Source organism: Triticum aestivum, chromosome 3D (genome assembly GCF_018294505.1).
Source record: "Triticum aestivum cultivar Chinese Spring chromosome 3D, IWGSC CS RefSeq v2.1, whole genome shotgun sequence".
Classification (NCBI taxonomy): domain Eukaryota; kingdom Viridiplantae; phylum Streptophyta; class Magnoliopsida; order Poales; family Poaceae; genus Triticum; species Triticum aestivum.
Genome location: NC_057802.1, coordinates 601,479,441 through 601,491,073, shown reverse-complemented (window position 1 = coordinate 601,491,073; position 11,633 = coordinate 601,479,441). Strand labels below are relative to the sequence as shown.

At 46.2% G+C, this 11,633-nt stretch overlaps 2 protein-coding genes across 2 annotated transcripts; one reads left to right on the top strand and one right to left on the bottom strand.

Moving 5' to 3' along the window:
* Positions 1 to 1,273: 1,273 nt before the first annotated feature.
* Positions 1,274 to 4,654, bottom strand: LOC123075821 (zinc finger MYM-type protein 1-like). The gene is made up of 4 exons (XM_044498338.1): positions 4,486 to 4,654; positions 4,314 to 4,381; positions 4,160 to 4,229; positions 1,274 to 3,943 (listed from the first exon to the last, which is right to left on the bottom strand). Exon 4 carries the CDS (start codon positions 3,932 to 3,934, stop codon positions 2,117 to 2,119), a length of 1,818 nt encoding a protein of 605 aa, XP_044354273.1. The 5' UTR covers positions 3,935 to 3,943; positions 4,160 to 4,229; positions 4,314 to 4,381; positions 4,486 to 4,654; the 3' UTR covers positions 1,274 to 2,116.
* A 3,146-nt stretch (positions 4,655 to 7,800) lies between these two features.
* LOC123075820 (BTB/POZ and MATH domain-containing protein 1-like) lies at positions 7,801 to 10,471 on the top strand. The gene has a single exon (XM_044498337.1). It carries the CDS (start codon positions 7,827 to 7,829, stop codon positions 10,032 to 10,034), a length of 2,208 nt encoding a protein of 735 aa, XP_044354272.1. The 5' UTR covers positions 7,801 to 7,826; the 3' UTR covers positions 10,035 to 10,471.
* The last annotated feature ends 1,162 nt before the right edge of the window (positions 10,472 to 11,633 follow it).

Genomic DNA, 11,633 nt, shown 5'->3' with positions numbered 1-11,633 from the left:
ATCTAGATGTTTTTTATGGGTGCCACATCTAAATTCCAACAAATATATATATATATATATATATATATATATATATATATATATGTGTGTGTGTGTGTGTGTGTGTGTGTATATGTATATATATAATGTGGCAACAAAAAACAAAAAAAAACTAAGAGAAATAAAAATAAACCACAAACAGAGTGGATATCAGCTTTCAACTTTCCTTACCAGGAAATACTTCAATACTTCAAAAATGAAAATGTGGCGTCATTTGACTTGGTCTTTGTTGGCAACGTTCTGGGAGCATGGCAGCGTTGGTCTCCCGGTTCTCGGCCTCCGTCCGGTGGCTGGACCAGGCGGCGTAGAAGACGTGGGTGACGTCGGTGAGGGGCGCGAGGGCCTCGGCGACGGCGGCGGGGTCGGCCAGGTTGAGTCACAGGTGCGTGACGGCGGGGGTGGGTGGCGGGGTCCAAGGAAGGGGCGCGCGGCGGGAGACCGCGTACACCTTCCAGGGCCCACCGGGGGTGTCGTTGCGCGGGAGGATGTCAAGGAGCGAGGTGCCGACGATGCCCGTGGATCCGACGACGAGGGCGACGCTCTGGAAGGCGGGCTCGGCCGCGGCGGCGCTGTCGTCCTGGCGTCTCCTGGCGGCGCTGACCGCGCCCGCCCACCACCAGCTCATCGCGGGAGCAGGGAGGCGTAGCAGCTGTGACTGTGAGTGGTGCTTGGGTGGATCGGCCGGCGGCTGGGGGAGAAGAAGACTCCGCGTACTCCCCTCTTGATGAGAAAGTGAGAATGCAGCAACGGACGGTGAAGAACGAGCGGCAGTTTCCCGACAAGGGAGGACGTCGTTGTGGCCTGATAATGACATTTGGCCAGGAGGCGTGCATCATTGTCTCTAGAGTCTGCACCGTTGAGCATGACCCGTGGCCGGGCACTCTGTAGTCTTCCAAGTAGAGCCCAAGTAGATATAATTTTTTTTTGCGGGAAAGTAGATATAAAAAAATAAAAGTAGACCTACAGCCAATTCGACACGGAAAATCTAGACATTGTTTGTTTTAAGAGCATCATCTAAAACCACATTTCACAGATTCGGACGCCTCTACGACCGCAGACACGTTCAGGTATATTCGCCAACAGCCCCCGGACACAGGGGCGGGCCCAGGAATTCAAGACTGTATATTCAAATTTTGGAAAAAAAAATTGGAAGTCTATGGCCTTCCTTTTGGGCGTATAATCAATTACAGAAGCATATTGTACTAGTTCTAAACTATATAAAAGATACCACAAAATATATTATATTCACAAAAATTGATCATAACTTGGTATTGTTCAACATATGGAAGTAAAAACATTGTTCAACATATCATGGCAAAATCTAAAATATATAGAGGATCGAAAATAGTAAATGATAAAAAAAAACTTACAAATCACAGGATAACTTTGCGATCCTTGATGCTTTCAAAATGAGTGATAATGTCCTCATCCTTAACTTGCAAGAAGAAATCCCTTTCAATGAATGTGACCAAGCAATTATTCAAGTATTTTTGCCCCATCTTGCTTCTTAGCTTGTTTTTTATATAGTTCATTGATGAAAAGACCCTCTCAACACCGGCTGTTGCTACAGGAAGGACTAGCACCAATTTGAGAAGTTTGTAAACAATATCATACCGAAGAGCCCTCCCTGTTCTAACAAGCATCATAGACAACTCTGCTAGACTTCTCAAGTTTGTAAAGTTTTCATCATTCCTCACATCACTAATATAGAGATTCAATTGAAAAGGAAGTTGATGCATTTCTTCAAAGTCAAAATCATGAGGATAGAACCCAGCAAGCTTAACTAGGTCATCAATATTAAAAGAAGAAAATGACTTGGCTGGACTGAAAGATGCCATGCATCTAAGTAGCTCCGTGTTTACCTCATCAAACCTGTTATTAAGCTCTTGAAGTTGCCTATCAATGACACCCAAAAACATATCAGCATGGAACCGGTGGTAATTCATGGCATTTTTATAGAACGCTCTTGCTCTTTGTATAGGCTTGTACTTCCCATCCATGTCAACACATCTGACATTGTGCTTCACACAAAAATAAGTGACATTCTCAAGGAATTCTTTCCATACATCATCTTCTCTTAGAACTTGCAGTTGTACCTTGTGAACTCAAGAAGATCAACTGCATTCACAATATCTTGATCCCTCTTTTGCAAAGCGTTGCTTAAGTCACTTGTGTACCCAAATATTTCATTCATCAAGTGTAGCATGAAAACAAACTCAAATGATTTAAATACTTCCAACATAGTTTGAGCTCCTAAAGCCTCTACTGAATTACTTTCTCTCCCAAGCCTAAAGAGAACTTTCCTGATTGAAGGATACAAAGACATAACATGCATTACTGTTTCGTAGTGAGATCCCCATCGTGCATCACCAGGCCATGCTAGGCCCATCTCTTGATTCAAACCTTGGCCAGCTTCAATTTCACCTAGTTTCAATGCTTCAATCATATACTCAGCCTGAGCTACGCGAAGCATGCAGATCTTTTTACATGACATCCCAAGAACATTCAACAAATATGCAAGGTGCCCAAAGAACCATTTGCAATCAATATTCTCCTTAGCAACAGCTACAAGGGTTAGTTGAAGCTGATGGGCGAAGCAATGAACATAATAAGCAGAAGGAGAATCTTCCATAATTAGTTTCTTCAAACCATTAACATGACCCTTCATGTTACTAGCACCATCATACCCTTGCCCACGTACCTTGGATATCGGCAATTGATACTTCATAAGCAAGGTCTGAATTGCTTCTTTAAGAGTCAATGATGTAGTATCCGCAACTTGAGCAAGACCAAGAAACCTTTCAACCGGCTCCCCTATTTTATTGACAAATCGCAAGCAAAGAGCTAACTGTTCTTGTTGGTATGCATCACTAGATTCATCAGCAAGAATTGCGAAACACTCATCACCAAGTTCCTCTATGACAAATTTTGTTGTTTCATGAGCACAAGAACCAATAAGCTGTTTTTGAATCTTGTGATCTATCATCTGACAATTCTGTTGAGCATTTCCTAAAACAACCTTATTAATTTCTTCAAAGTTGCCTGCCAGCCATTGCAAAAGTTCTCGGAAATTTCCTTTATTTTTAGAATCCTTTCCCTCATCATGACCACGAAAAGCCAACCCCTGATGCAAAATAAATTTTATGCACTCAAGTGACCATTTTAATCGAGCTAGATACTCAGCCTTGTACTGTGTGATCTGTGAGGCAATGGCCTCACGGATTGATGCTTTAGGTTTGATGAACAAATTATATTTCTCTTCGGCTTCACAATGAGCACTATTCACCTCACCAGCATGCTTACGAAATCTCGCTTTCATATTCCAATTTCTGAAGCCTCCATTAACAAAACTATCTCCACCAGCAAATTTAGTACTATCTTTGAATAAATAGCAAAAAAAGCAATATGCAGCATCTTTATCCAGACTATACTCAAGCCACTTATACTCATCAAACCAAACCGGTTGGAAGCGACGCTTACCTCCGCAGTCATGTTGCGGAAAATCTTTCTTCTGCATCTTTGGTTTACATCGTCCCAATGCAATGTAGGCCCTTCTAACTGAATCTTGGTCATTAACATCATAGCTTGAGATAGGAGTCCTCAACCCAGGATCGGGCTCGATGTTATAAATGTCCTCATCACTAGAATCAGATTCATCTAGGGCCATAGATTCATCATCATCTTCTGCTATTGGGGCCTCTGTGTGAGGAGCTCTCTCAGGTTCAGGTGGTATTGTGTGTGTCTCACTACCGCTTTGCCCTTCGAAAATTACCAATTGCATCTGACTTTCATTGGAAGATGGGGTAGCACTCGTTGGTTCAGGTTGTTTTCCTTTTTCAGCAACTCTTGCCATGAAAGCTCTCAAATCAGTAGTGCCGGTATTCTTACTCTTCATGTTTTACACCTGAAAAGTAAAATTGCTCAAGTTTTAGAGTACTAATAGTTATACATAACGCTCACTGGAACAAATCCAGAATTTATAAACGTTCTCTCATTACAAACTCGAATGGAAAATTGCAAATTCTCATGTCTAAACAATTCTTAATTGACTGCATACTAGTCACTAATTTCACTATAATAAAACAAGAAAGACAAGTGGTTAGTGGTCAAACTAACTTACTTAGTCTTGCACTTCCGTACTGCTGCCTGCTGGACAATATGAGAGCAAAACAGAGCCCCTGCCTAGCTGCCTGAATTCAGTTCGACAGTGATAAATAAATTCAGTTAGAACACAGGCATGAAAGGAGAGAGCCCAATTACAACAGAGATTATACCTTCGATAGTTGAATTCGAGTTGTGGATTTGAAATTAGATGGATTCCTGCAATCCTGCTACCCGCCACCTACAACAGAGATTGGAAAGTTCAGAACCAAAAGGGGCAGGGGATTAGGGATTCAGGGATGTATTCATCGGGCGCGTCCACGCTGCAGCCGCCGCCACGCGTACCTGCGATCGATCGCCGATCAACCGACGACAGCTCTGGACCCTGGCCGCCGTGCGGTGCCGATCAGGCGGTTCGTGGCCTGGCCGCTTGGGTCGCGTGGTGCGGCGAGTAGAGAACTCGAGAACAGGGGCGGCGCTGCTGGTTCGTGTGCCTGGCTCTGATCGATGGAATTTTTTCTGGACGATGATGGATGTGTGCGAGTGACTTGGGCCAATGGGCCCTGTCGTGGTGATGAGGAGAAATAGACAATGGGCTGCCTCTCTTTTTGGGCTGAAAAGCTTAACTTGCACGCTCTGGAAGTGTCGGTATCGTTTTTCCTTATACAACATAGTATATAGACTATATACACCTAGTTTTTTCACAAAAATAATGGGTATTCAACTGAATACCCTTGAATTGAGGTGGGCCCGCCCCGGACACCCCTCATTAGGCCGGGTCTACAATCGTCACCCTCATATCAAAACTCGTAAATCCATGCAACCCCAAGCAACCTGGTCAAATAACATGTGGATAATAGACCGGACATAGTATAGATCACATATCGAACATAGCAAGTTTTCCCGCAAAGAAGTTAGAAAAATAATCAAACATAGCAAGTTTAATTGACAACCTCACATAGCATAGAGTCCTTCCATTTTAGGAATATTCCCAAAGCTTTCAGTGATTTTCTAAAATTTCTCTGTTATTTACAGACTTTACTCAGTTTTTCTTCTTTTCTTGTGCTTTTTATATTCACAAACTATTTAACTTCATGAACATTATTAAACAAAAAAATCACCATTATTTTTTAAATTGTCATTTTTTAAAATTCATGAATATTTTTTAATCTGACAAACAATTTTTAATTCATGAACCTTTTCACAAATCCGCAAAATGTTTTAAAACTTTTTAAGTTTTCTAAAAACAGGAGTATTTTTCAAATTCACAAATAATTTGGACATTCATGATCTTTTATTCAAATTCATGATTTAATAAATTCATATGTTTTTTGAAATTCCTGAATTTTGTTACTTTTTTTGACTTTTTCAAAATTTATGAAAATTTTCTTTACATTTTATGATTGTATGATTTTTTTAAGTCCGATATAATTTTTTGTTCGCTGAACTATAGAGGCTGGCGAGCAAGTGAGGCTAATGCCCAGTGGTCTGCCTAGATTTCACGCGAGCGCCAGCGGCCAATTCCGTGCCTAAAGTGGGAGCTCCTCTATTCTTTCTTTTTTTTTTGCGGAAAACTTTCGATCAACGCCTAAATGCTGGCAATGCGGACCGGGTGCTAACAAGGCCAATGACCCAGTAGGTGGCTCGCTCAATTCTCCCACACGCTTTGGTCCGCTTATTCGCCCCGCCTGCTCGATATCCTATTTTCTCATATATTTTGTTCTTGCTGGTCTAACCTCTTATAAAACCTGGGTTTTTTTTGCGGGTGAAAGACCTGGTTGGTTTTTTCTATTTATTATGAAAATTTTGGTGTCCTAAATATATCCTTGAAATCAAAAAGATAATAATGAATTATTAATTTTTTGGAAAATAAAAAAATCCTGAATTTGAATCGTTCATAGATTTGAAAAAAATTCATGAATTTGAAAAAACTTCACAAATTAAGTAAATGTTCACAAATTAATTTTAATGAATTTTAAAAATAATCACTGTTTAGGAAAAAATAATTTGATTTTTTCATTAATTCCAGAAAAAATCATGAATTTATAAATGTTCAGGGATTTGAAAAAAAAAGGTTATTTATCTAAAAAAGGTTCACATATTTAAAGAGAGTTCATGAATTTAGAAAATAATGATGAATTTCAAATATGTTAATAAATTTATAGAAACGTTCACAAATTGTGTAAAAAAATCATGTTTAAAAAAATGAAAACAAGAAAAAGCAGAAATGAAAATGAGAAAGAAAAAATTACAAAAGGAAAGAAGAAAATAAAAACTGTAAAGATAACCATACAAAAGAAACAGAAGAAATCACAAAGAAACTTGCGGGAAAATCATTCTACATGGGTCGTTCCACATAGAAACTACGGTATTAGGCTGTGCGCGCTATGTACCAAATGACTTCTATTTGGCGCATAAGGATTTGCCGAATAGGAGCACTAGTGGGCTAGTGGTCAACTTCTAGATAACAAACCATAATCCCAATAAGAACAACACAACCTAGACAAGCGCAAATACAAACATTCCCAGGTACATATAGACTCGTGCAAGAGCTGCTTTTTCATGTGGACAACAAATTACCTACGTACGGTGAAGTAGGTTGATGTAGAATTACTAAAATTATTCAGTAAATCCATTCAGTGATTAATAAAGAGCAGTCTGTTTCTCTAAAGAAAAGAAGAAGAAAACAATCTATCCGTGACACCGGGAAATTGGCTCCCTTATACAATCTGTTTGTGCAATGTTGTGTACTGAGAAGATGAACGAGCATAGCAGGTATTTTCATGTTACCACTTGCTTCTTTTGCCATATGATTGAACTTGTAATAAGATTCGAAATGAATTGTAAGTAATCCGTGACATCACAAGCTATGTCCTAAGTTCCTTACTAAATCGTAGGACTGTCTTTGGTTTCGTCCAATCTCTCAAAACTTACTCGCATTCTGTTTTTTGAATTCAATTGACAACTTCTTGGCACAACATTGTACTCCCACCATTTCATAATGTAGTGCATATATATTTTCTGCAAAGTCAAGTTTTACAAATTTTGACCAAGTTTATAGAGAAAAGTACTTACATCTACAATACCAAATATATACAATATGAAAGTACGTCTTGTGATGCACCTAAAGATATGTATTTGGTATTCTAGATGTTTATGTCTTTCTCTACAAACTTGGTCAAAGAAAGCGCTTTTGGAACAATTGTGCAATTTATAATAGTTAGGTCACACTAAATAAATGGGATTGTTAGATTCACGCATTTCTTATGTCAATTTCACAACAACTGTTATATTCATGCATTTTCTGTTACCCTGTCAATTCACAAAAACTTCATGCTATCCACCAGATATAACATTGTAGCAAAACAGCATGATGTTTTTGCCATGTTTTCTACCTAAATCTGGACTTGTTTTAGGCAGAATCCAGCGCTGCCTCGCTCGCTCGCCGGAAACCAGGAGTCACCAGACATGACGACGGATCTGCTGAGCCTGGGCCCTTGGCTTGAGCATGCGCATGCAGCAGGCCGCCCGAAAAGGAAGAAGAAAAATGTCCGTGCGTTGACGCCGAAGACAACGCGCGAGTAAAACCAACCAACCGACCGACCATAAAATTCCTCTATCGTACGGCTCAGTGTCTATCGTGTATATAGGGATCGATCTTGTTGCACCGCGCGTGCAGCTAGGTCATGGTCAGATCGATCATGGCGGCGCCGTCGCACAAGACGCGGTCCACGCACAGATCGGCGTTCGCGCAAGGCACGCACCAGTTCGACATCGCCGGCTACAGCACGGCGCGGGAGGCGCTCGTCGGATCCGTCCGGTCCGGCAGCTTCCACGCCGGAGGTTTCATCTGGGCCCTCGTGTGCCGCCTCCACGATCGCAGCGCGCCGTGCGGCCTCGCGTCCATCTCCCTGGAGCTATCCAAGAACGAGACCGACGAGGACGTCGTCGCCATGGCCAGCCTCCGGATCGACGAGAGCAGCGGCACCGGCAAGTTCCCGGCCGCCGTGTGGTGCAGCGATAAGCCCAAGACCTTCGACGCTTGGTCCACGAGCGCTGTCGCCTGGGAGCTCGCCGTCCCGGTTGCGTTCCGGCGCCATGAGTCACGCTACATCGACAAGGGCGCTGACTGCCTGACCATACACTGCACGGTCGACGTCCTCCTCCAGCAGCAGGAGAGCTCAGCCGCCGCCGGATCAGTTGACACCAGGAACTGCTTCGTGTCCGTGCCGCCGCCGCCCAGCATCTCCCGGGACTTGCACAGGCTTCTCAGGGAGAGGCAGTCGCCTGAACCGGACGTGACGTTCGTCCTCGACGATGGTACCGAGATCCAGGCGCACAAGCTGGTAATGGCCATGAGGTCACCAGTATTCCGTGCCGAGTTCTTATGCGGGGACATGAAGGAGCGGAGCACAAGGCACCTCACGATGGACGACATGAGCGCCTCCACCTTGAGGGCCATGCTCTACTTCATCTACACGGACGAGCAGCCTACACCCAGGAAAGGAAGATGCCAGGTGGCCATGGCGCAAGACCTACTCGTGGCCGCGGATCTCTACGACTTGGAGAGGCTGAGGCTTATGTGTGAGAAGATACTCTCCGGGAGCTTGGACGTTGGCAATGTCATGGCAACCTTGATGCACGCGCATGGCCGCCATAGTTGCCAACAGCTTGAGGCATTGTGTATCGACTTCATGGCATCCGACCCCGACGTGTACAATGCCGTGGAGGCCACCGAGGAGTACAAAGAACTCGAAAAGACATACCCTTCTTTCATACATGAGATCACGAAGAAAGTAGCCAAGAGCACAATGGCCCGCATTAGATCTCCAACTAATACTTCTTCCATGGGCACTAGTGGTGGCAGCAGCAGTAGAGAGGCGACCAAGAGCATGTCGAGGTATACCCCACCGGCGGTGATGATCGGCACACATGAGTTCACAATCCAAAGCTTGAGCTGGGTGAGGGAGACGCACAGTGTCGGTCAGTACATCCGATCTGGCAGTTTCAAGGTGGCCGGTTATGAGTGGACCATAGATGTGTACCCGTCGGGAGGGACAGAGGACACGTCGGACCACATTGACGTATTTATTCGACCCACCATTAATGATGGTGATATCAAGGTGAAAGCTTCGGTGGCTATGAAGCCCGTCCACCCCACGGACAAGTCGCCGCCGTTTCCTCCCCATAATCTTACACACACATTTGGCGGCAAGGCATGCAGGGGCCTTGGGTGGCCAAAATTCATCACATTCGCATCTGCCAACTCACACTATGTGGGACACGATGGCTCTTTCACTATACAATGCCAAGTCACGGTAGCCACGGAGTCCTCGACTAGCAGCACAATTGGCACCTTCATCCCTGGACCCGTGCTCGTGCCACCGTCCAACCTGGTATGGCATCTTGAGCGGCTGCTGGCGAGCGACGAGGGCTGGGATGTTAAGTTCCTGGTTGAGGAGAGCGAGATACACGCCCATGGGCTCGTTGTTGCTGCACGGTCGCCGGCACTGCACGAGGCGGTGCAAGAGTCGGCAACCAACCATGTAAAAATTGATGGCATTAGAGCCGTGGTTTTCAAGGCCATGCTCCACTTCATATACACTGACAAGCTGCCTCGCGTCCAAGACCTAGTTGCTCCTGCCGTCGGGCATTCCACGATGGTCGTGGCTGGAGAGTTGCTGGCAGTGGCATGTCGGTTCCGTTTGGACAGGATGGCGCGGTTGTGCGAGAACCTACTCGCGGAGAAGATCACGCCCGAGTATGCGCTGGCCACACTGAGGCTGGCTGGGTGCCACGGTTGCACGGAGCTGGAAGCCTACTGCATCGAGTACATCTCACAGCCACACGTGGTCAAGGATGTGATGAAAACTCTCAAGTATTTTATAGAGTGAAACATTTGCCCGTGAAGACAAACGTCTATTACTTGTAAACTCGTGAAGACAAACATGTGCCCCGCGATGTGCTTTACACTTGCTCTTAGCAGATTGCATGATCTTGACATAGCTGTATAGCTAGCGGTTTTATTTTTTTGGAATAGCAGAGCAACTAGAAAATAAGAAATCACATGCTAATTACTCGTGATCAACCTGGCCGTATCAAAGGAGGCCGAAGAGTTTTCAAAAATCCTGCAGCGGGGCTTCTTCCACAAATGTGAAACCACATAAGTCGCCCTTGACACCATCTTCTGGAACTGAAGATTTTTGACAGCATGAAAAGATTTTCTCCAACATCCAGTGATGGAAGAAGATCTCAGGGCGATGGCAGCAGACGCTCTAGGTGGAGAAGGCAAACCAAATCTACGTAGCAAAAGAGCAACCCCACGCCGATTTCAGGACCTGGTCACACATAGATCACACATCATTGTGCAAACATCCTTTCGAATTATGCCAGGTGTACACTCGTTATGATTTGTATCCACTTTACGCTACATTTTGTTAATAAGAACCCCCTTTATCGACGTGACCTCCCTTACAGTTTAGGCGTGGGATCAACATTTTAGTCCAAGTTTGAAAGATGAGTAGATGACACAGACACATGATATGTTGGATAGTTAGCTTTTCTTAAATATGCTTTGTGCTCAGTGGAAAACCCCACTTAATCCAAATGCCTACACAACTAATCGCAATTTGGGAGAGCAGTGAGGAAGGTTGATGGCTCCAACGGCTCTGAGGCGTCCAGGCGACGCAGGAGGCGCGGAGGCTGGCGGGGCGGCCGGGGCCGCGGGTCGCGGCGAGGCGGAGGCTTGGACGGAGGTGCGGGCGTCGGGGCGGCCGGCGCCCTCCTCCTCCCCCCCCCCCCCCGGTCGCCGGCTTCAGGTGCGGCGCTGCCGTCGTTTGGTGATTTTGTGGCCCGTGCTGAGGAGCTAGGGGGCTCGCTCAGAGCGGGGCGGCGCCGGGCGTTCGCGCCTGGCGGCCGCGGTGCTCGTCGGCCACGGAGGCCGGGGAGGGCATCGCTGCGGTCCGTGGCGGAGCAGCCGCGGCCGTTGGCAGGTCGGGAGGTCCGGCGTGCCGAGACGGAGGTGGTGGCGGCGGCCCCCTTCCGGAAGGTCCCGGGGACCGCGCCGGAGCCGGTGGCGGGGGCGGCGGCGCCGGCAGAGGTGCGGAACGTGGCGGCAGTGTCGCCCAATCCCTGGCCTAGGGTTCGTGCAGACGGCCAGGTTGGGCTGATGGGCCTGGTTGCAGCCGCGGGCCACTCGGGCCTCGCGGCCCAGTTGACGCCCATTGCGGAGGGAGGGGCGCCCGTGACAGGGGCTATTTCGGTGTAGCCCAGACCAGTTTCCCCGGCCCGGAGCCCAGGCCCGCGGGGGGAGCGCCCAGCACATAAGTGGATGTGGATCCGCCGAGGCGCCCTAGATTGCTCACTAGGGTTTCCTGCCACTGCTGCGGAGGGGCGGCGCTTCGGCCGTTCCACCCGTTCGTTCTCCCATCCCACCCACCCACCTCCCCTGGATCGATCCTTCGCAGAGGTCGTAGCCATGGGCTCGAAGGGGG

What these genes read in the sequence shown, in the direction of transcription:
- LOC123075821 (XM_044498338.1), bottom strand. Translation starts at nt 3,934, where the DNA reads ATGAAGAGTAAGAATACCGGCACTACTGATTTGAGAGCTTTCATGGCA.
- LOC123075820 (XM_044498337.1), top strand. Translation starts at nt 7,827, where the DNA reads ATGGTCAGATCGATCATGGCGGCGCCGTCGCACAAGACGCGGTCCACG.